General features: G+C 42.6%; 1 protein-coding gene across 3 annotated transcripts in view; it reads right to left on the bottom strand.

The window, feature by feature from the left end:
- GTF2F2 (general transcription factor IIF subunit 2) overlaps positions 1 to 24102 on the bottom strand; it is a 292361-nt gene that overhangs the window by 220354 nt on the left and 47905 nt on the right. For all 3 annotated transcript variants that reach the window (XM_073580282.1, XM_073580284.1, XM_073580283.1), the window contains one exon: positions 17229 to 17264. In XM_073580282.1, coding sequence (XP_073436383.1) covers positions 17229 to 17264 — 36 coding nt within the window. The remainder of the gene's footprint in view (positions 1 to 17228; positions 17265 to 24102) is intronic.

Raw genomic sequence — 24102 nt, forward strand, 5'->3', positions numbered from 1 at the left:
CAGGAGAAATTGGACCCCAAAAATTGTTTTGCAATTTGTCCTGAGTAGGCTGATACCCTACATGTGGGGGTAAAACACTGTTTGGGCGATTGGCAGAGCTTGGAAGGGAAGGAGCACCATATGACTTTTTCAATTCAGAATTGGCTGGAATTGAGATCAGACGCAATGTTGCATTTGGAGAGCCCCTGATGTGCCCAAACAGTGGAAACCCCCAATTCTAACTCCAACCCGAACCCCAACACACCCCTAACCCTAATCTCAGCCCTAACCCTAGCCCTAACCCTAACGGAAAAATGGAAATAAATACATTTTTTTAATTTTATTATTTTTCCCTAACTAAGGGGGTGATAACGGGGGGTTTGATTTACTATTTATGGCGGTTTTTATTTTTGGCAGCTGTCGCACGCTAAAAGACGCTTTTTATTGTAAAATTATTTTTTGCATCACCACATATTGAGAGCTATAATTTTTCCGTATTTTGACCCACCGAGTCATGTGAGGTCTTATTTTTTGCGGGACGAGTTGATGTTTTTATTGGTACCATTTTCGGGCACGTGACATTTTTTGATTGCTTTTTATTCCGATTTTTGGGACGCAGAATGAACAAAAACCAGCGTTTCATGAATTTCTTTTGGGGGAGTGCGTTTACACCGTTCCGCGTGCGGTAAAATTAATAAAGCGGTTTTATTCTTCGGGTCAGTACGGTTACAGCGATACCTCATTTAGGTCGTTTTTTTAGGTTTTGTCGGTTTTATGCAATGAAAACTATTTTATATAAAAAATAATTATTTTTGCATCGCTTTATTCTGCGAGCTATAACTTTTTTATTTTTTCGCTGATGATGCTGTGTGGCGGCTCGTTTTTTGCGGGACAAGATGACGTTTTCAGCGGTACCATGGATATTTATATGCATCTTTTTGATCGCGCGTTATTACACTTTTTGTTTGGCGGTATGATAATAAATCATTTTTTGCTTTGTTTTTTATTTTTTAAGGGGTTCGCTAAAGGGGTTAACTAATGGGACAGTTTTATAGGGCGTGTCGTTACGGACGCGGCGATACCTAATATGTGTACTTTTATTGTTTTGGGGTTTTTTTATTTTCAAAAAATGAATTTATTGGGGAATATTTTTTTTTTTTTTTTACTAATTTGGCGATTTTTTTTAAATTATTTTTACACTTTTTTTTTTACTTTATTACATAGTCCCAGGTGGGACATCACTGTCCTGTGACAGATCGCTGATCTGTCACATCACAGATCACTGTGACAGATCAGCAATCTGTCACAGGCATTGAAGAAGACTTCCTCTTGCCTGCGCTTTGCAGGCACTGAGGAAGCCAGCTTCCTCCAGGCCCCCGAAGGCCCCCGTCGCCATCTTGGATTCGGGGGCCTGGAGGAAAGGAGCCCCCCGCAGCAGCGCTGCACATTGCGCTGCCGTGGGGGGCTCAGGGAAGCACGGAGGGAGCCCCCTCCCTGCCGATGCTTCCCTTTAACTCCCGCTACACCGCAATCATGTTTGATCGCGGTGTGCAAGGGGTTAACGTGTCGGGGCGGTCCGTGACCGCCCCTGACACATTGTGCCGGGTGTCAGCTGTGATAATCAGCCGACACCCTGCCGCGATCAGCGGCGCTCAACACGTGGGCGCCGCTGATCGCGGTAGACGTACTATCCCGTCCATGGGCATAGGGGCCCGGGTCCCATGGACGGGATAGTACGTCGGATGTCAGGAAGGGGTTAAAAATACATGTAACATAATAACCTGATTTGAACAATAGGTAATTTTCTGAAAAAAGTGGTTGTCAAGAATTAGAAAGAAATGGTTGCTTATTTTCAAAAACAGCACAATATTTTGATAAACTGCTAAAACTTCTACAGGGAGTATTGAGGTCATGCAAATAATAAATAAAATATAATACTGTGCATGCGGCCCTCCAAAGAAATGCAACCTCAAACCATTACTGACCCACTGCCAAACCGGTCATGCTGAAGCATGTTGCAGGCAGGAGATCGCTCTCCATGGCGTCTCCAGACTCTGTCACGTCTGTCACATGTGCTCAGTGTGAACCTGCTTTCATCTGTGAAAAGCACAGGGCGCCAGTGGCGAATTTGCAAATCCTGGTGTTCTGTGGCAAATGACAAGCATCCTGCACGGTGTTGGGCTGTGAGCACAACCCCCATCTGTGGACATCGGGCCCTCAGACCATCCTCATGCAGTCGGTTTCCAAGGCCAGGTTCAGATTGCGTTAACCCAGCCAGTTCAACGCATAGCATTGACGGGCTGCGTTAACGATATAGCATAATGTGATCGCGTTATGCTATACCCGCTTGCGCAGATGATTCATCTGTGCTAGCGGTGACGGAGCCTCAGAGGCTGAAGACAGCGTCCGAGGCTCCGTCACTGAATGACGGCACATCGCAAGCGCATGCCGCTTTACGGGGGCTTTAATGGGGGTTAATGGCAGCATTAATGGACTGCGTTACCCCGCGTTATGCCGCGGTGTAACGCAGTCCGTCTAACGGACTACCATAACGCAATGTGACCCCAGCCTAATGCTGGAGGTCATTTTGCAGTGCTCTGGCAGTGCTCCTCCTGTTCCTCCTTGAACAAAGGCTGAGGTAGTGGTCCTGCTGCTGGGTTGTTGGCCTCCTACGGCCCCCTCCACTTCTCCTGGTGTACTGGCCTGTCTCCTATAGCGCCTCCAGCCTCTGGACACTACGCTGACAGACACCGCTAACCTTCTTGCCACAGTTCGCATTGATGTACCATCTTGGATGAGCTGCACTACCTGAGCCACTTGTGTGGGTTGTAGAGTCCGTCTCATGCTACCACGAGTGTTCTGAAAGCACAACCAACATTCAAAAGTGACCAAAACATCAGCCAGAAAGCATTGGTACTGAGATGTGGTCTGTGGTCCCCACTGGCAGAACCACCCCTTTATTGAGGGTGTCTTGATAATTGCCAATAATTTCCATTTGTTGTCTATTCTATTTGCACAACAGCATGTGAAATTGATTGTCAAAAAGTGTTTTTTGCATGACTTCAATCTGCATGTTGAAGTCACAAGTAAACATTTAGCATCCATAACTAAAATCCAAGTACATTATTTGTCATTCTAGACACTAGAAGCCTCTTTTCTATACCAATAGATCCCTTGCAGATTCAATTTCAGATTCCACCAAATATATTTTTAAAATTACCCAGAAGTTCATTTCCAAGCTTCTCAAATCTTTCCAGAACGGCTTCCATGGGACCAATGATTATGATCTATTACCACTGTGCTTGGCTTGGGCCATATTTCCTTTCCAACGATTCTGTAAAACTCCCTTCTTCGCAATAAAGATAATAAAGTTGACAAAACTAGACACACACACACACACCACAAAAAGTAAAGATCATTTAGCTGAATGTACAATTGAAATATTGGATATACAGTATTTACAAGAGACAAATGTGACAATTTCTATATAAAGTGTTCGCTCGGTCAAAGCCAAAAGATTTTAAGGCCCCGACTTTATATGCCACTGTGGGAATGGGTTAAGGTAGCAGGGCTTGGCATATCGGGAGCCAAACATACTTTGAAAAAGAAATGGCAAAGTGCCCTGGCCCAATCAGTGAAGATGGTTGGGTGGAATATGGGCAGTAGCACAGCCTTCGATACGCAGTATGCGCACTGAGGAACACAGTGATGCGTTCAGAATATTCCAGTCCAAAACACTTGTGGCGCTACTGCTCTTCTTTCTTTCCTCACATCTTTAGCTGTGTGTCAGCTCCAGTCAGGAAGGCAAAGTACAGGAAGATCCTTGGAACAATCGAGCAGCACATATTCAACACAGCGAGCGTGGAAGAGAATTTGCTTAAACCACCGCTGAAAATTTACAAGCAGTTGCAGGTTTTAGGGAACTGGAGTTCACGTAGTCAGTGCACAGTGGTACTGTGTGAAGGTAACTGCAGAAGAATCAAAATATGTAGAAGGGGTATCCAAAGCAAAGTTATCTCTGCATGGGGCGACTTCTTTACAGTTAAGAGTGATGTTGGGAAAATCAATTTTTTATTATGAAACTGTGCCTGGAGTCAAAAATTATAGAGAATCTGTCAGTAGGATCAACCCTCCTAAGTCTTCTATATGGGCCTGTAGGTCATGGGAAACTGAATATTATGATACTTTGATATCTGTGATCTGATGTCATAATCCAGAGAATCCATGTTCCTTCCTTAATATGTAAATTAGCTGTTAAGATCTATGGGCAGGACATAGATCTCCCAGAGAACCTATTTCCAGAACTTATTGTAAATTAAAGGGGGTGTTACCAGTGTGAGACATGTAGACAGGAGAGCAGACTGTCAGTCACTCCATGTCTCACACTGGTAATGCCCTTTCATTTAAAATAATCTCTGGAGGCAGATTCTCAGGGAGACCTGGCCCATAGATATTAACAGAAAAATGTGGATAACTCTGGAATAAGCCATCGGATCACAGATATGAAGGTATCATTTTATTCAGCTTCTTATTACCTGAGTGCTCATATAGATGGCTTAGGAGGGTTGATCCTACTTACAGCTTCCCTTGAAAGAGTACATCCACGTTTACATGTCTTCTGCCTGGTTACTGAGACATGCGAGAAGATCGCTTTGGTTGGGTTCATGAGATGGCCTTATCATGATAACACTAAAAGTTCCCACGTTCAGTATTTTACGTCAGTATTTGCAAGCCAAAATCAGGAGTGGGACAAACAGAGAAAAAATATAATAGAAACACGTCACCACTTCTGTATTTATTACCCAGTCCTGGTTTTGACTTACAAATACTGATGGAAAATACTGACCAAATACTGAAGGTGGGCTGAAAGAAACTATTGACTTTCAGCGCCAACATTTCTTAAAGTTTGTAGTTCTTTTTGCTTTAAAGGAAGAGTAATAAACAAAATTCTGCTACAAGGTGCATATCCACAACACAAAAAGGGCAGAAGAATCTGAAAAACGCCACTAGCCCTTCATTTAAGCCATCAGTGGCGTTCCCAGCTCACAGGCCACCACAGGTAGGAATACAGACATCAGCTAACTTTCATGAATGCGTAGAATAAAGGTCAATGAGAAAAACAGTACAGGCAATTAAATAGCTAAGTATTCGAAAGAAAGGCTTGCATTATATGCGCCGAATGCTGATGTCGTGGAGGACTGCCTGCAGGCTTTAATCATTCTGTAGGACAGCGTTAAAAAGACATCTGATACAGATACCCTCATCAAAAAGAGCCCACCCAAGGCTCTGAAAATAAAAGCAGATCTTCATGTGCAAACGGAAATGCAGAATCCAAGTGCTGAAAAAAAAAAATCATTAAACTTCTATTTCTGCAGAGCGGAACAGCTGACCCCTCAAGCGGGAGGCTAAGCAAGACTCTTATTAAATACATCTATAGAAAAACAGCAAGCAGGAAAAAACAGCTGTTCACATTACAAGTGGCAACATCCCATCTCTTGCCAATCGGAATCCTATAAGCAGCAATTCATCTAGAGAGATCACTTATCCATTCCTAATTTTTCTCAGAACCAGCAGGGCAGTGATTTGGTGACCAGACTATGTATTATGTCCTGCGTATACTGGGATTATACAGCAATGGTCTGTAACTACGGCTCTCCAGCAGCAGAGTTTTCCCCAACTCTCTAAAGCTCCACAAGAAGCAGCTGTGTACTCCAGCAGAGTAGCGAATTTGACATAGTAGTATATAGATAGTAAACCCACTATGCTAATCGGCAAGATCAGACGGACAGACATATGGCACAAAACATATGCTCCAAAGCACGAGGCGAGGACTGATCACAAACTACATGCAAATAACTTATTGCAAGTTTGAGACCATATGTCCTAGCATCTGACGTGTGAGGTGGAAAAAAAAAGGAGGACCACTTCCCATAAAGTATAAATGGAGCTAAAACCTTTTTCTTAGATGAGCTAAAAGTTGACTTTATAAACTGGTATTAAAAAGGAATGGTCCACTCCCGATTTCATTTTTTTGCCCAAGATGCCTAAAAAGAAAAACATACAATATACGGTACTCCCCTTACCAATCACCCACTGCTCCTCCTCTGGAGCTTCCCGACAGTCTCGGCACTTCCTCTTCTGGCCTGATAGCTTTTGTTCTTGTCACACAGACAAGTGACCAATGCTGTCAATCACTTGCCAATAGATGAAGTTTTTTTTTTTTTATAAGAGCTTGTACCAACTTATTATTATTATTTATATAGCGCCATTAATTCCATAGTGCTGTCCATGAGAAGGGGGTTACATACAAAGTTATAGATATCATTAACAGTAAACAAATTTACAATGACAGACTGGTACAGAGGGGCCGGGACCCTATCCTTGCGGACTTACATTCTACGGGATAGTGGGGAAGAGACAGAAGGACGGGGGTGCAGCAGCTCTGGTGGTGATGAGGCGGCAGCTCAGGCAGTGGTGAGGCGGCAGAATTGTCATTGCAGGCTGTAAGCTTTCCTGAAAAGATGGGTTTTCAGGTTCCGTCTGAAGGATCCGAGGGTGGTGGATAATCGGACGTGTTGAGGCATGGCATTCCAGAGGATAGGGGATATTCGGGAGAAATCTTGGGGGCGGTTGTGTGAGGAACGAATAAGTGTGGAGGAGAGTAGGAGGTCTTGGGAGGATCGAAGATTACGTGAGGGAAGATATTGGGAGATTAGTTCAGAGATATAGGGAGGGGAAAGGTTGTGGATGGCTTTGTAGGTCAGTGTTAGTAGTTTGAACTGGATTCGTTGGGGTATTGGGAGCCAATGGAGGGATTTGAAGAGGGGAGAGACGAGGAGAGAGGTGGATTAGTCGGGCAGCAGAATTGAGGACAGACTGGAGTGGTGCAAGAGAGTTAGCAGGGAGGCCACAGAGGAGAGTGTTGCAGTAGTCAAGGTGGGAGATGATGAGGGCATGTAGAAGAGTTGAAGTAGATTGAGGACTGGGGAAGGGACGGATTCTGGAAATATTTTTGAGTTGGAGGCGACAGGAGGTGGCAAGAGATTGGACGTGTGGTTTGAAGGACAGGGCAGAGTCAAGAGTTACTCCGAGGCAGCGGATTTCACGTGCTGGAAAGAGCGTGATGCCGTTTACCATAATAGATAGATCGGGTAGGGAAGATACGCGAGATGGAGGAAAGATAATGAGCTCAGTTTTGTATCTTAGACATTCATGTGGGTCTTACCAATGGAAAGCAATCAGTAATGGAGAGGTGGCCGTTCATACATGGCTCTCCATGCAATTCTACGTTCATGTGTGCTCGCTTCGAAATTTTCAGAAAGAAGCACATATGTGTAGCCACCTCCATTATGAATGCCATAAATGTCCATTGTAAAGCTCTATAAACATATCGGGGCCTTATGGGGGGGGGGGGGAAATAGGGGGTAAACAATTCCCTGTACAAATATACTATATACACTTGAGTTCATGTCCCTTTTCCATTTTAAAATGTATATGTAGTGAATAAGTCACTTGCTGCCATGACCCAACTGCTCAGCTTTGCAAATCTTTTTGTCTATTGGTTATCAATGTGGTATCTTCTACAGCTACTGAACCAAAGCAGTCAATAGACCGTGGTACCACACCACTACAGTGGTCAGTAAATGCCTGTTTTTTGACCCCTCTCTATTTAACATGGTTTTGGATTCTTTAAAGCAACAAGGGAGATTTACTAAGCTACAAACGCACCACAATTCTGGTTTTGCACCTTGCCCAACACGGGAACATGGCATACCAAAAGAGATAGTGGTTTTGCTTAAAGAGGCTTGGCGTAAATTTTTGGTACTAAGGAAATTAATAGGTGGTGGCAACTTCAACTAGACAGCCTAAGGTTCCCCAAATTTACTCCACAGCATGATAGATAAATTTGGCCCATTTTAACACAAGATTAGTCTAGTCTAAAAGCCCCCATATTGACGGGTTCACCTGACAACGTAAACAGATGTTTGTAGGGGATCTGGACAATTTTGGACTACCGATCTTTTTCTATCTTTAGAAAGAAGCTGCCTCCAGAAAAACCTGGCAGCAGTTATCTCTTAGAAATCACAGAAGTACTTTGTCGAGCAAGCCCGCCTGTGTATGTGACAGTCACGTGAGACAGCTGCCGGCTGAACAACTGGCCGAACCACCATTCAATTGATAGCCATGCAATGTCTATGGAGGGCTTACGTTTGCACAGTTTTGATAAAAATGACTCAATATTCGCAATGGATTTTCTCTTTAATTTGTCACTTCAATTTATTTTCTAATAGAACTACTTAATCATTTAGATTACTAATTAACCATGGAAATAAAAATAATTAACTGCTAAACTACTAATAAAAATTTCAAAAGGCTCTTGAGCAGGCAGGATACATTTTAATTTTTTCTCTTCACATAAACAAGACATTAATTAGAATCCATTTGGGAGATAAGAAGCATGTTTCCCACCTATTAATCTATGAGCTTTGCCCTTGATGTGGAATGATTGACGCACATCCACAGACAGTTATAAAGAGTTCATTTTTTCAGCAACGACTAGTAAATTATTGCTGATGACAGGGTGCACAATAATGCATTTTATCATCAGAAATTATCTCTACATATATTCTGCAGCATAGTTACTATTCCCTTTTATCAGCGTCCTTAGAGATAGCAGTTTCCCATATTATCTTGATAAACCGTGACAGTGTATCACAAAAATTAATAAAAACATCATAAGGTACAACTGCTACTTTAACATTGCAACATTTGTAACTTTTCAGCCTTTACACATAATCCAATTGACCAGATCAATCCAAGAAAAATCTACCAGGGAGAACAGAAATTAGTATTCAGCCCAAACAGTGTGCGGAGCTGGAAGGAACGTGCCCTGGCAGCCTCACATCAGTCGCTGCAGCAAGAGGTGGCTGTTCCAAGTATTAGTCTGAAGCAGACACATATGAAATGTGAAAGAAAGCAGTCTTTTACAGTTTCCAATTCATTTTGCTACATCCACATTCATCAGGGTTGAATACTTTGGAAAGACACTGCATTTCCGAAGATACCTTTCAACCCATTCTTTGTCCCACCTATTTTCTTTTTTTTTCTTCCAACAGCCATTGCTTTTTTAGATTTCTGTTGATCTGATTTCTTGAAGGACAAATTGTAGTTTTAATTGACACCATTTCACTTTACCAAACAATGTACTGAAAACCAGAGAAAAAATTTCAAGTGAAGTGAAATTGGGGGTGGGGGTGTGAAAACACCCACAGTTCCCCCATCATTTTTGGGGGGAGGTGTGACGACGCAACATTTATTCTTAATTATGCAAGACGGAAATTCAGAATGTCAAGAGACCTAATCTATTGTTCATATGAGCCCGAACGTTAACTCTTGATTTGATGTTTGTTGCAACTTATTTTGCCATCCTTGGAAGACAGGAACGCTGGGTAACTGAACAATTAAGGTTTGCTGACATGTTGATTACCCATTGTACCAGGTCATGAAGTTTGTTGGCCTGCAAACAGTCAAGGACAAACTATGCAGATTGATTAAATACTTAAACAATGAGAGTTGACCTCCTCTCACCTTCACTTGACCTATGGATGATGGCCTGAAGGAGAGATGTGGCTATCAAAAGAGACCTTTATTCTTCTGCAAAAAGCCTCTACAGAACAGCTGCCAGGACACCATGGCTCTAATCGGAGGGATAGAGATTTAAGACACTCTACAGGAAGTCAGTTTATCGGCCCAAGCTGAAGGAATACAGATCCGATCCATTGACCATCACAGAACCCAAGGAGACGTTCGAAGAAGCCAGGTTGGGACCATCCAATCACTTGGCCCCATAGAGACATTTGGAGAAGCCAATTTGGGACAATCAGGTCCACTTTCCTCAATGGACTGTCAACTTCCTAAGCTTGTCATTACCTCCTTTCTGTGGGTGCCTGCCAAAAGTGGGGTGCCACTGGTGGGGGAAGTCGGTCCTGGAAGCCTCAAAATCGCAGTTGCTATAATCCCAGCGTGCCACATTGATCACTCAGTCAAAAAGTTTTTTCTAATATCTAATCTGTGTCTCCTCCCATTGCTTCTAGTCTTTCCTGGTGCAAATGAGAATAAAGATGATCCTTCTACAATGTGACAGCCCTTTAGATATTTGTAGACAGCTATTAAGTCTCCTCTCAGTCTTCTCTTTTGCAAACTAAACATTCCCTAATCATGCAACCTTTCCTCATAAGACAGGGTTTGCAGACCGGTCACCATTCTGGTCGCTCTTTTCTGAACTTGCTCCAGTTTGTTTTTGTCTTTTTTAAAATGTGGCGCCCAGAACAGGACACAATATTCCAGATGAGGTCTGACCAAAGAGCAAATTATGTCGAAATTGATTTCTCTGGTTATTTTTTATGTTGTTCCAATACACACAAAGGAAATGTATAACAAAATGTGCAACTGCAAACATTTTCTGGGAGAAATACTTCCTTTTTTTTTTTCATTTTAACAATTTCAAGGGTGCACATACGTAGACTCATGCACACAGCACTAAAGATGGTTCTTGCTCTTCATTTTTCTTTCTATGATGTTAAATATAAACCCAGAACTCAGTAAATGTTAGTTGTAGGCAATGATACTGATAATGGTTGCTATGGGAACAGTAACTTTGATACAAACCTAATACAAAGAACATTGTGTTACATCTGGAAAACACATTCCCTTACTACCACCATGACTGGTAGACCACGAATTAACAATACTTAGCAAGCACTGTAATGGGGCCGGCGTTGATTTCTTTCAATGCTGAAGCCACAAGTTCAATACCATTCAGGTTTCCATCGTCACTGAACATGTAAAGTCATGGTGCATTGGATTTTTTGTGGCACATATATTTACTCCCATTGCCTAAAACAAAATGGTACATTAAGACTAAGGCTACATGCAGACTTTGGCTGCGACAACTGCATCCCCGTTCACTTCAATAGTGCCGCAATGTAGCAGCAGCACCGGACACATGGCAGCTGTTGCACTCAAAGGCGTCATCATATAGCCTGACGATTCACAGTTATTTTATTTAAAAGAAATCTGTCCCCGGGCTTTTGCCACCTAATCTGAGAACAGCATGATGTAGGGGCAGAGACCTTGATCCCAGGGATGTGTCACTTACTGACCTGTATGATTTAGACTTTATAAAATCGTCTTTTATCATCAGGAAATTAGCACTGGAGGACTAGTAAACCTGCTCCCATGTAGTCCTCCATATTCATGACCTGTATAATCCTGCCTTCACCAGTGATTGACAGCTTTCCGCCTATGCAGAGTGTACACAGAAAGCTGCTAATCAGTGGTGTGAGAGGCGTTATTCAGAGCTCAGCATTCAGAGAACTGGTAGATATGCTGCTGATATCACATTGATGTTATATAATCTGCAGCAAGTAGCCAAGTGATGCATCACTGGAATCTGGTTCCCTGTCCCTACATCATGCTGCTCTCAGATGGGCGATATTGTCCCTTTAAAAGAATGTTCAGCTATCCCTGTACACTGGCGAGTACTTTCTGGATGGGTATGCACCAGAGTATCTTTAATTTTAAGTGCCTGTATAATGTGTAATAAACTAGCCAAAAGAACATATTTGTTATTTTTAGGTTTATATTCATAGGTGACTGGCTCAGGTTACAGGGCGCAGATAACCAGCCTGCTTATTACGCCTTAACAAGGCTGAAAAATGAGGACATGAATTCCATTAGCTGGAATACAGCACATTTTTAGCCTGTCAGTCACGGACACAATGGATTCACCATGACGGTTTACTCTGTAGAACAGGGGAGGGGAACCTCAGGCCCCAGGGCCATTTACAGCCCTCCATGACCTTTTATCAGGCCCCCGAGCAGATTCTCAGGGACCACATTCTTGGGCAGGGAGCTGTATTTTGATTGCCACAATCTCATTAATTATGGTGCTTGAACCTCTAAGCTCAAGCAACATATTGTAATCCGATTTCTTATATTTTATTATTATTATTCTACTTCTTCTTCTCCGCGTTTTCTGCAATTAATGCGGCCCAAACGGCAGAGACCCAGTTCAGGCGGCGTTTCAAAGCCCTCATTGGGGACAGGTGTGCTATGTATTTTAGAGTCGATCCTATTTGTAGTTTTTTTGGTTTTTTTTTTATATAAATCGCATTTTAAGCAAAAATTTTCCCATAGGAATTAATGGCGACCTTTCCATGACCCCCAACTGACACTGACATGGATTGAAGCCACAGCGCAGGTGAGCTTCCACACATGACCCGTATTAGCTAATAGAAGCTAACAGATCGCTCATTCAAGGTCTTAAAGGCGCAGCGCGCCAATGGCTTCTGAAAAGCCCCACCCAGTGATGGCTAACCTTGGCTCTCCAGCTGTTGCAGGAGTTGTAGTTCTCCAACAGCTGGAGTGCCAAGGTTAGCCATCACTGCAGTCGGACGCCAAAGTGGCTTTAGAAGCCCAGTGTGCCAAAGTGGCCCCCGAGGCAAAGTGGCAGCATGTGTCAACATGGCTAAAGAGGCTACCAAGTGGCCAATGTGGCTACAGAGGTGCCGAATATGCCAAAGTGGCTACCAAGTGGCCAAAGTGGCTACAGAGGTGCCGAATGTGCCAAAGTGGCTACCAAGTGACCAAAGTGGCTACAGAGGTGCCGAATGTGCCAAAGTGGCTACCAAGTGGCCAAAGTGGCTACCGAGGTGCCGAATGTGCCAAAGTGGCTACCAAGTGGCTACCAAGTGACCAAAGTGGCTACCAAGGTGCCGAATGTGCCAAAGTGGCTACCAAGTGGCCAAAGTGGCTACCGAGGTGCCGAATGTGCCTACCAAGTGGCTACCAAGTGGCCAAAGTGGCTACCGAGGTGCCGAATGTGCCTACCAAGTGGCTACCAAGTGGCCAAAGTGGCTACAAAGTGGCCAAAGTGGCTACTGAGGTGCCGAATGTGCCAAAGTGGTTACCAAGTGGCTACCGAGGTGCCGAATGTGCCTACTAAGTGGTCAAAGTGGCTACCAAGTGGCCAAAGTGGCTACCGAGGTGCCGAATGTGCCAAGGTGGCTACCAAGTGGCCAAAGTGGCTACAGAAGTGCCAAATGTGCCAAAGTGGCTACCAAGTGGTCAAAGTGGCTACAGAGGTGCCGAATGTGCCAAAGTAGCTACCAAGTGGCCAAAGTGACTACAGAGGTGCCGAATGTGCCAAAGTGGCTACCAAGTGGCCAAAGTGGCTACAGAGGTGCCGAATGTGCCAAAGTGGCTACCAAGTGGCCAAAGTGGCTACAAAGGTGCCGAATGTGCCAAAGTGGCTACCAAGTGGCCAAAGTGACTACAGAGGTGCCGAATGTGCCAAAGTGGCTACCAAGTGGCCAAAGTGGCTACAGAGGTGCCGAATGTGCCAAAGTGGCTACCAAGTGGCCAAAGTGGCTACAGAGGTGCCCAATGTGCCAAAGTAGCTACCAAGTGGCTACAGAGGTGCCGAATGTGCCAAAGTGGCTACCAAGTGGCTACCGAGGTGCCGAATGTGCCAAAGTGGCTACCAAGTGGCCAAAGTGGCTACCGAGGTGCCAAATGTGCCAAAGTGGCTACCAAGTGGCCAAAGTGGCTACCGAGGTGCCAAATGTGCCAAAGTGGCTATACACAACATTCATATTCTAGCTTTACTTTCTTACAGTCGACACCTGATACACTGCTGTAAAGCTGGCAGCGCTGTTCAAGCACCATGTATTTCCTTCAGGAAATGCCCATCTAGTTTCTTCTTGCTCTGTTAGCACACACGCGCAGTGTTCACTACTGAAGATTAAAGGGCATGCAATGAAAGATTACATCCTGACACCAGTGCCAGAGTCAGGATGTACTTTGTGGGCGGAGTTTGTACGGCCCCCGAAGGATGGTATAAATATCCAAAATGGCCCTTGGCAGAAAAAAAGATTCCCCACCTCTGCTGTAGAACGAAAACTTACCTTTTCACACTGTATCTGCCAATTACTTAATGCCCTTAATAAACCTTTATCTAAAAAAATTGCCTGCAGTTTAATTAAACTATTTTCATAGATAACGTATAAGGCTATTCAGAAAAAAAAAAATTCTATAGAGATGCTGTGCGTAAGATCTGATCATATTACATAATATGCTTGATACTTCGGCAATCCCAATCAGCTTTTATTACCGCCACAGATGTCCTACAGCATAAATTCTGCCACGAAGCCAGGAGTGGTAAAAACTACTTCAGAGATAACTGTTATAATGGTGCAATTAATCTGCGCATTTCTAAGGGTTAAGTCCGCAGTAACATCTGCCGCGTGACTTTTTAATCTGCGGCGCCAGTCAATATATGCAGCAGATATCCTCCATTGAGCGCACATAAGAGTTCTAGAAAGTGCACAATGAAAGTACTGTAAAATGCAAAGGATTTTCTGCCAAAATCCACAGTGCTTTTTGCTCTCGAGAACATTTTTTTTTTATAAAAATTAAGGCTCATTTTTAAAATAACAGATAAACCCTGTAAATTTGCATTACACATGAAGAATCAGCAGAATAAACGATTAATTATTCGAAACAAGAACTCGTATAATGTAACGGCACATAAAATAGTACACGCACAATACGCATGACAGCGGCACAAAATCTGAACTAGTAATTTAGGTCATGATTCCATAGTTCAAAAAGTTTCCCACAACTATTATTGGTCCATAAGAAATTCAAGTCACTACAAACCGTATGATTTCTGTCCAAACTTCCTATGATCCAATAAAACGGAGACCAAAAAGGAAAATGCTGGCACTACCACCACACTCAGCGTGAAGAAAAAATGGGATCACACAAAAGGTAACTACTGGACTACAGTAGCCATGTCTTGCGGGGCTCAGCTTGTACTTGGACACCAATGGATTTAGAAGAAAATGAGGAAAGCGGCACTCACCACCTGCAGTTTCAGTAAAAGGCACCTTATTCCAGTTACAGGATTGCATACATCAATGAAATGAGCAATAGCTGCTCTACGTGAGAACACGCTTTTTCCTTCTCTCACATGTATGCGGGAAGAAGCGCGTAAGCACGCAAAAGAGCTATGCCTGCCGAACGCAACATATTGCATTTCTGTGCGGTCAGCGGGCACATCAAAACGATGCATGAGGACACATCCGCATAAAACACATGACCCTGCGTACCCAATGTTAAAGATAGGTACGCAGGACGTTTGCGGAGGTAGGTGGCGCTTAAGGGAAGAAGTGTGTAAGTAGGCGGAGCTTAAGGAAGTATACAGCCCTACACACTCTACCCAAATGCAAGTGTGAACGTAGCCTAATATAGCAATGGGTACTTACAATTGCTTATTTTGACTTAACCAGCTAACTCTTCTATTTTCTCTGCTCTATGTAGAAACAGGAAATCTCTGGTTCCTGCATTTACCATTCCTCTGTCCAACTCCTGACCCAGCTGCTCCCTCCTCACCCTCCCAGGGACTTTTGCAGTGACTCATGACTCATACAGGGAAAATTGACCTCCTGTTTCAACATAGAGCTTAAAAGGATTCAGCTAGATAGTGAGTAACCTAATAGTAATGGACGGATAAGAAAATGTGGGACCAGGTAGACTGTAATTCAACTGATGAAAGAGATTGAGTTACTGTCTTGCAAACATCAGTCCAAAAGTCAATAAGATATATCAATGCTGAAGCTCATTCCTTTGCCAGGCTGAACACAATCACTTGGACAATAGCTATCCAAACAATTAACATGAAATTCCTACACAAATTAACCCCTTACTCACATCGGACGGTATAGTACGCCCGATGTCAGTATCCCCCGCTTTGATGTGGGCTCTGGTGCTGAGATCACCTCAAAGCCGGGATACGTCAGCTGTTTTGAACAGCTGACATGTGGCAGCACTAGCCGCAGGCGGAATTACGATTCGCCCGCGGCTATTAACTTGTTAAATGCCGCTGTCAAACTGACAGCGGCATTTAACAAGCGCTTCCGGCCAGAAATGCGCCATGTGATCGCGGGTCACCGGTGTCGTCATGACAACCAAAGGTCTCCTTGAGATCTCTATGGTTGTTAATGCCAGATTGCTATGAGCGCCACGCGATGGTCAGCACTCATAGTAAGTCTGTAATTCTGCTACATAGAGGCGATCTGAGCATCGCCTCTATGTAGCAGAGCCGATCGATCTATGGCAGCTTCTAGCCTCCCATGGAGTCTATTGAAGCATGCCAAAAGTTAAATATAAAATTTTTTTTGAAAAAAAATAGAAAAAAGTTTAAATCACCCCCCTTTCACCCCATTCAAAATAAAACAAAAAAACAAAAAAATCAAAACATACATATATTTGGCATCGACGCGATCAGAATCACCCGATCTATCCATAAAAAAAAAAAAGGATTAACCATTCACCAGGGTAGCGGGAAAAAAAAATCATAACGCCAGAAGTACTTTTTTTAGTCACCCCGACATTGCAATAAATGCAATAATGGGCGATCAAAAGAACGTATCCTCACCAAAAGTGGTATCATTAAAAACGTCAGCTCAGCGTGCAAAAAATAAGCCCTCACCCAACCTGAGATCACGAAAAATGGAGACGCTACGGGTATTGGAAAATGGTGGAATTTTTTTTTTTAAGCAAAGTTTGGAATTTCTTATCACCACTTAGATAAAAAAGAACCTATGCATGTTTGGTGTCTTTGAACTCCTAATGACCTGGAGAATCATAATGGCAGGTCAGTTTTAGAATTTAGTGAACCTAGCAAAAAAGCCAAACAAAAAACAAGTTCGGGATTGCACTTTTTTTTTGCAAGTTCACCGCGCTTGGAATTTTTTTCCCGTTTTCTAACACACAACATGGTGTCGTTCAAAAGTACAATTCGTCCTGCAAAAAATAAGCCTTCACATGGCCGCATTGACAGAAAAAAAAGAAAAAAAAAAAAAAGTTATGGCTCTGGGAAGAAGGGGAGTGAAAAACGAAAAAACAAAACCGAGAAAAGCTCCAGTCATGAAGGGGTTAATGTATTAGGTGGTGGATCAAACATTGCAATTATACATAGGTTTTTCTCATGCACAAGACTCCATGCAAAATGGCATTAATGCATTTAACACGGTCCTCAGGTTTTCATCAGACCATTTCATGCTAATCAAATGTGAAATCACAGGAAAGTGTTATAAAGTCATCTTTCAATTAACCCGCTCTTCTCTGATCTTGCCAGCTTACGCCATCTAACACTAGTATACATGAAGGAATAAGACGCTCACCAGTTGTCCTGCTCTCAAGTTTTTCATCAGATGGACCTGGAAGAACAAACAGTACATTAGACATAAGAAAAAGACAAATGGTCAAAGGGAAGACATCACCAGAAAATTACCTACTTAAAGCAGGTTTTTATGATATGTATTATGTTATGCATTTTTTTTTTTTTTTTTTTTAAATGCTGGCATTTTTATTTCCATATCACAACCTTTAATAAAAGAATAATACTAATAAATCATAATAACAATATACACTGCTCAAAATAAAAGGGAACACCTAAACAACAGAATATAACTCCAAGTAAATCAAACTTCTGTGAAATCAAACTGTCCACTTAGGAAGCAACACTGATTGACAATCAATTTCACATGCTATTGTGCAAATGGAATAGATAACAGATTCAAATTATTGGCAATTATCAAGACACACTCAATAAAGGAGTGGTTCTGCAGGTGGGGACCACAGACCACATCTCAGTACCAATGCTTTCTGGCTTATGTTTTGGTCACTTTTGAATGTTGGTTGTGCTTTCACACACTCGTGTTACCATGAGACGGACTCTACAACCCACACAAGTGGCTCAGGTAGTGCAGCTCATCCAGTATGGCACATCAATGCGAGCCGAGGAAAGAAGGTTTGCTGTGTCTGTCAGAGTAGTGTCCAGAGGTTGGAGGCGCTACCAGGAGACAGGCCAGTGCACCAAGAGAGGTGGAGGGGGCCGTAGGAGGGCAACAACCCAGCAGCAGGAACACTACCTCAGCTTTTGTGCAAGTAGGAACAGGAGAAGCACTGCCAGAGCCCTGCAAAATGACCTCCAGCAGGCCACAAATGAACATGTGTCTGCACAAATGGTTAGAAACTGACTCCATGAGAATGGTCTGAGGGCCTGACGTCCACAGATGGGGGTTGTGCTCACAGTCCAACACCGTGCAGGACGCTAGGCATATGCCACAGAACACCAGGATTGGCAAGTTCACCACTGGTGCCCTGTGCTCTTCACAGATGAAAGCAGGTTCACACTGAGCACATGTGACAGATATGAGAGTCTGGAGACGCCGTGGAGAGCGATCTGCTGCCTGCAACATCTTTCAGCATGACCGGTTTGGCAGTGGGTCAGTAATGGTGTGGGGTGGCATTTCTTTGGAGGGCCGCATGACGCTGGGCTGTGAGCACAACTCCTATCTGTGGACGTTGGGCACACAGACCATCCTCATGGAGTCGGTTTCTGTTTGTGCAGAAACATGCACATTTGAGGCCTGCTGGAAGTCATTTTGCAAGGTTCTGGCAGTGCTCCTCCTGTTCCTCCTTGCACAAAGGCTGAGGTAGCGGTCCTGCTGCTGGGTTGTTGCCCTCCTACAGTCCCCTCCACGTCTCCAGGTGTACTGGCCTGTCTCCTGGTAGTGCCTCCAGCCTCTGGACACTACGCTGACAAACACAGCAAACCTTCTTGATACAGCTCGCATTGATGTGCCATACTGGATGAGCTGCACTACCTGAGCCACTTGTGTGGGTTGTAGAGTCCGTCTCATGCTACCACGAGTGTGAAAACACAACCAACATTCAAAAGTAACCAAAACATCAGCCAGAAAGCATTGGCACTGAGATGTGGTCTGTGGTCCCCACCTGCAGAACCACTCCTTTATTGAGGGTATCTTGATAATTGCCAATAATTCCCATCCGTTGTTTATTCCATTTGCACAACAGCATGTGAAATTGATTGTCAATCAGTGCTGCTTCCTAAGTGGACAGTTTGATTTCACAGAAGTTTGATTTACTTGGATATATATTCTGTTGTTTAAGTGTTCCCTTTAATGTTTTGATCAGTGTGTATATTATACATAAAAAAAATGTTTTTAGATACTCTTTAGTTTTTTTATCATCATCTTTTAAAGGCCATTATTTGAAAAGAAAATTGCCACTATTTATACACATACATATATATATACACACACACACATACAAACACGTGTGTACGTACGTATGTATATAGACATATATGTGTATGCATGCATACATACATATATATTATTCTTGAGATTTTCTCTCTGGTCACTGAGGCTTTTTCAGACTTCTACAGTACTTCCTGTCCTTTCAGGAATAGTTTGTAACACATTCTCATCAGCAGAGGCAGGATTATAATATGGTAAGTAACCTCCCTATACAGTGCTAAGGACAAAGGATCCGCCAAACCACAATAGGCAATGGCACTTCTGACCCTGCTCCTTCCTTCTCTATGACCTTTGCACAGGCTCATTACATACTTCATAAAACATTTGAGCCTGTGTCTGATCATTGTTTCTATGCACATAAATTGTTTCCTGAAACACCAGATAGTTAAAATTGAAAACAATCCCCAAATGGCCAATGTTAAAATTGCAGGATTTCTATTTTTAATACAGATTCTGACATGTAAAAAACAAAAACACCACAGTGACAAAGCTTTAAAAAAAAAAAAAATAAATAACACAAAAATTTGATTTAAACTATAGGCCATTTTTGAGGATAGCTTCCCTTTAAAGAAGGGATGTGAAATCTCTGTTTTTGCCAAGGGCCATTATACTGTCCTTTGGTGGGCTATACTCCGCCCACAAAGTACATCCTGATACTGACACTGGTGCCAGAACATTATCTTTCATTGCATGCGCCTCAGCGCTCAGTAGTGAACATTGTGCGCCTGTGATCCCAGAAAAAACTAATGGGCTGGCAGCTGTCAAAATACGAGAGGTCCCCTGGAATCTGCTGCAGAACCCTGATCCTGTATCTCATGTGGTCTCTGCAGCCAGAAACCCAGCAAGCAGCAAGTTCAAGATATTTCCTTTTTTTTGTCTATCTTAATTACTGTAGCACAGTCTTGTGCCGAGTAGGTAATCTTTTTGGGAGTGCATTTTTTGCAAGAAAACAAAACAGGTGGAGGTGCTTAGCCTCTTGGGGGGGTTCATAGAATCATTGAATGGTAGAGTTGGAAGGGACCTCCTGGGTCATCTGGTCCAACCCCCTGCTCAAAGCAGGATTCACTAAATCAGGTTATAGGATATCTTTCCAATAACTGAAAAAAATATGATTTCATATATATACTTTTCTTCTATAGCTCACTACAGCAAATCAATTCATGTGGAATACTGGTGTAGTAACCAGTTGTCATCCATAACACTGACTGACGGACAAGAAATGACAAGTATAAATTCACTCACATAATGAACACTAAATTAGGCAGTGCACATTATAATGAATGCAAATTATCACTCTTCTATATGAAAGTAAACAGTCCTTAGCGCTACCTCTTAGCACTAAGCTACATTTTATGTACCGGACCGACCCTTTCAATGGATGGCACTAGAGATCACTTGCTTTCTTTTGAAAGAGCGCTAATTTGTATATATTTTTTGCCAGGGAGAACAGTCAGGCCAGTAAGACCCCCCAGACACACGTTACCATGATGCAATCTTAATAATCAGCCAGAATTTTCTACAAATTCGGCACATCTATGATGAATAAAGTGGCTCTGATTTTTGTCCTAACAACCCCAACCAAAAATGACTCAGCATGAGTAAAAGGAAATGAACACTCTGGCAATCAGTGGTCCGCTTCCAGCTTTCCCTATTCTCTCCACCCTATGCCAAGAATGAATTGTTAAACATTTCCTTTTCAAGATGTAATCAAAAGACAAAAAAAGAAGCTGGGGTTTTTCATCACAGTAATTTGTCATAAAATAGTAGCAATCTAAAACCTTTAGGTAAAAAACACCTTAATCCAATTGTTTGCCGACATATGTGAAATGTGATCAGCTATACCTTCGCTTAATTAACTGGAACAAGTGTATTTTAAGATGTAGATTATTGCTGATTAGCCAAACAACTATGCAACTAAAATGAATCTTAGTTTCTGGCAACGATCACAACATCCATGTATGAGCCACAATAAGGCTGCATTCACATGTTCAGGTTTTTTCGCGTTTTCGCGGTGGCTTTTACCACGCGATTTTGCCGCGAAAACGCAAAAAAACAGCATCCCATGCAATCTGCAGCATGCTCATTAATTTGCGGAATCGCGGCAATTCCGTCCACATAGGAATGCATTGTTCTGCTTACTTTCCGCATGTGGCTGTGCCCACCATGCGAAAAATAAGCAGAACATTTGCAGATGGTACCCACGGTGTGGAGGAGAGGAGACTGTCCTCCAGGCTGTGGGTATCATATCCCTGTAAAAAATAGAATTAAAATTTAAAAAAAAAATCGGGTTATATTCACCTTCCAATGTCCTGCGCAGCGTCCCCAGGCCTCCGCGATGCTCCAGCAGGTCCCGTTCCCAGTAATGCATTGCGATAATAACCTTTGCTGACGTCGCATCTCGCGAGACCGCGACGTCAAAGGTCATTGCTGCAATGCATCACTGGGAACGGGACCTGCCGGAGCATCGCAGAGGCCTGGAGACGCTGCGCGGGATGTCGGAAGGTGAATATAACACGATTTTTTATTATTTTTAACATTAGATCTTTTTACTACTGATGCCGCATAGGCAGCCTCAATAGTAAAAAGTTGGTCACACTTGTCAAACACTATGTTTGACGAGTGTGACCAACCTGTCAATCCGTTCTCCAAGCGATGCTACAGATCGCTTGGAAAACGCTAGCATTCTGCAAGCTAATTACGCTTGCAAAACGCTAGTTTTTCCATGGAATTCCGGAATTCTAGCGGTAACTTCCGCGGGAATTCCGCTACGTGTGAACCCAGCCTAAACGAACCTGTTTAGGAGGCTGCACAGTACAGATTTCTATAGTCTATAACAAAATAATCCTACTGAAACAGAGTTCACAGGTTTCTCAAGAGTAATAATCTTAGGCCAATTTCACACATCCATGTACAGGGGTTGGACAAAATAATGGAAACACCTGGAAACATCAACAAAAGTTAGTTTAATATGGTGTAGGTCCACCTTTTGTGGCGATTACAGCCTCAATTCTCCAAGGTATGGATTCATACAAGGTGTGAATTGTTTCGAAAGGAATTGCAGCCCATTCTTCAGTTAAAACACCCTCCAGTTCTTTCAGCGACGATGGCGGCGGAAATCGACGTTTAACTTGAATCTCTAAAATCGGCCATAAATGCTCAATAATGTTGAGGTCTGGGGATTGTGGGGGCCAGATGAGATGCTCAACTTCATTAGATGCTGACAACTTTATCTTCCAGAAGGTAGGGGAGAAAACAAGGGGAACTGCTACCTTGGATCTAATCCTTATAAACAGGGAAGAAATGGTTGAGGAGGTAAAAGTGGCTGGGACCCTAGGAGGTAGCGACCATGCTATTTTAGAATTTTGGATAACTAGAGGCGGAAGACCTGTGAAGACTCAGACGTCAAGGTTAGATTTCAGAAAGGTAGATTTTAAGGGATTCAGAAAGAGAATTGGAGGGATCCAATGGCTGGATATCCTTAAAGACAAAAATGTCCAGGAAGGATGGGAAATCTTAAAAAATGAAATCCTCAAAGCACAATTGTTAACAATTCCGAAAAGAGGGAAGAATAGGAAGCATTTAAGGAAACCAGGATGGATGAACACAGAACTTAAGCACATGCTAAAAAAGAAGAAAAAAATGTTTATAAAATGGAAAGAGGGAGGCATATCTAAAGAAGAATATAATGCTGTCTGCAGAACCTGCAGGGCACAAATCAGATTAAGTAAAGCTGAAAATGAATTGAGGCTTGTAAGAGATGTCAAAAGCAATAATAAAGGATTTTGGGGATATGTCAAAAGTAAAAGTCAAAGATGCTATAGGATTTTTACAGGATGAAAATGATGAAATGGTAAGACAGGATGTTGAGAAGGCTGAACTTTTAAATTCCTATTTTGCATCTGTTTTCTCTCAGAAAGGAAATGTAACATCAACTGTTCTTCACTGTCCTATTAAGGGAACAGAATAATCCAGGATATCTATAAACAGAAAGATAGTGAGGAAACACTTAGCTAACCTAAATGAATTCAAGTCTCCAGGTCCAGATGAATTACACCCCAGAGTACTGAAGGAGATAGCAGAAGAAATTTTTGAACCCCTCTCCATAATCTTTGAAAATTCTTGGAGAACAGGAGAAGTGCCAGAAGACTGGAGAAGAGCAAATGTTGTTCCTATCTTCAAAAAGGGGAAGAAGGTGGACCCAGGCAACTATAGGCCGGTGAGTCTGACTTCTATACCAGGAAAGATCTTTGAACAAATTATTAAACATGTATGTCAGTACCTGGATAAGAATGAAGTGATTAAACAGAGTCAGCATGGGTTTGTAACTAATAAGTCATGTCAGACTAACTTAATTTCCTTCTATGACGGAATCACTGATTGGGTGGATCAAGGAAATGCTGTAGATATAGTATATCTTGACTTCAGCAAAGCATTTGACAAAGTCTCTCATACAATCCTTATTGAAAAAATGACTAAGTATGGAATGGACAAGGCAACTGTTAGGTGGATTCATAACTGGCTTAGTGATTGGACCCAAAGAGTGGTCGTAAATGGCTGCACATCCAGTTGGAAGAATGTCTCAAGTGGGGTACCACAGGGCTCTGTCCTGGGCCCTGTATTGTTCAACATCTTTATCAACGATTTAGATGAAGGAATTGAGGGTAAACTGATTAAATTTGCTGATGACACAAAGCTAGGAGGGATAGCTAATACTAGAGAAGAGAGAGAGAGGATTCAAAAAGATATAAATAAACTGAAGAAGTGGGCAGCAACTAACAGAATGGTTTTTAACAGGGAGAAATGCAAAGTACTACATCTGGGCAATAAAAATGAAAAAAAGCATATACAGAATGGGAGGAATAGGGCTAAGTGACAGCACATGTGAAAAAGACTTGGGTATACTAATAGATCACAGACTGAATATGAGTCA

Source organism: Dendrobates tinctorius, unplaced genomic scaffold (genome assembly GCF_039654945.1).
Source record: "Dendrobates tinctorius isolate UK_male_01 unplaced genomic scaffold, ASM3965494v1 ptg000064l, whole genome shotgun sequence".
Taxonomy (NCBI): domain Eukaryota; kingdom Metazoa; phylum Chordata; class Amphibia; order Anura; family Dendrobatidae; genus Dendrobates; species Dendrobates tinctorius.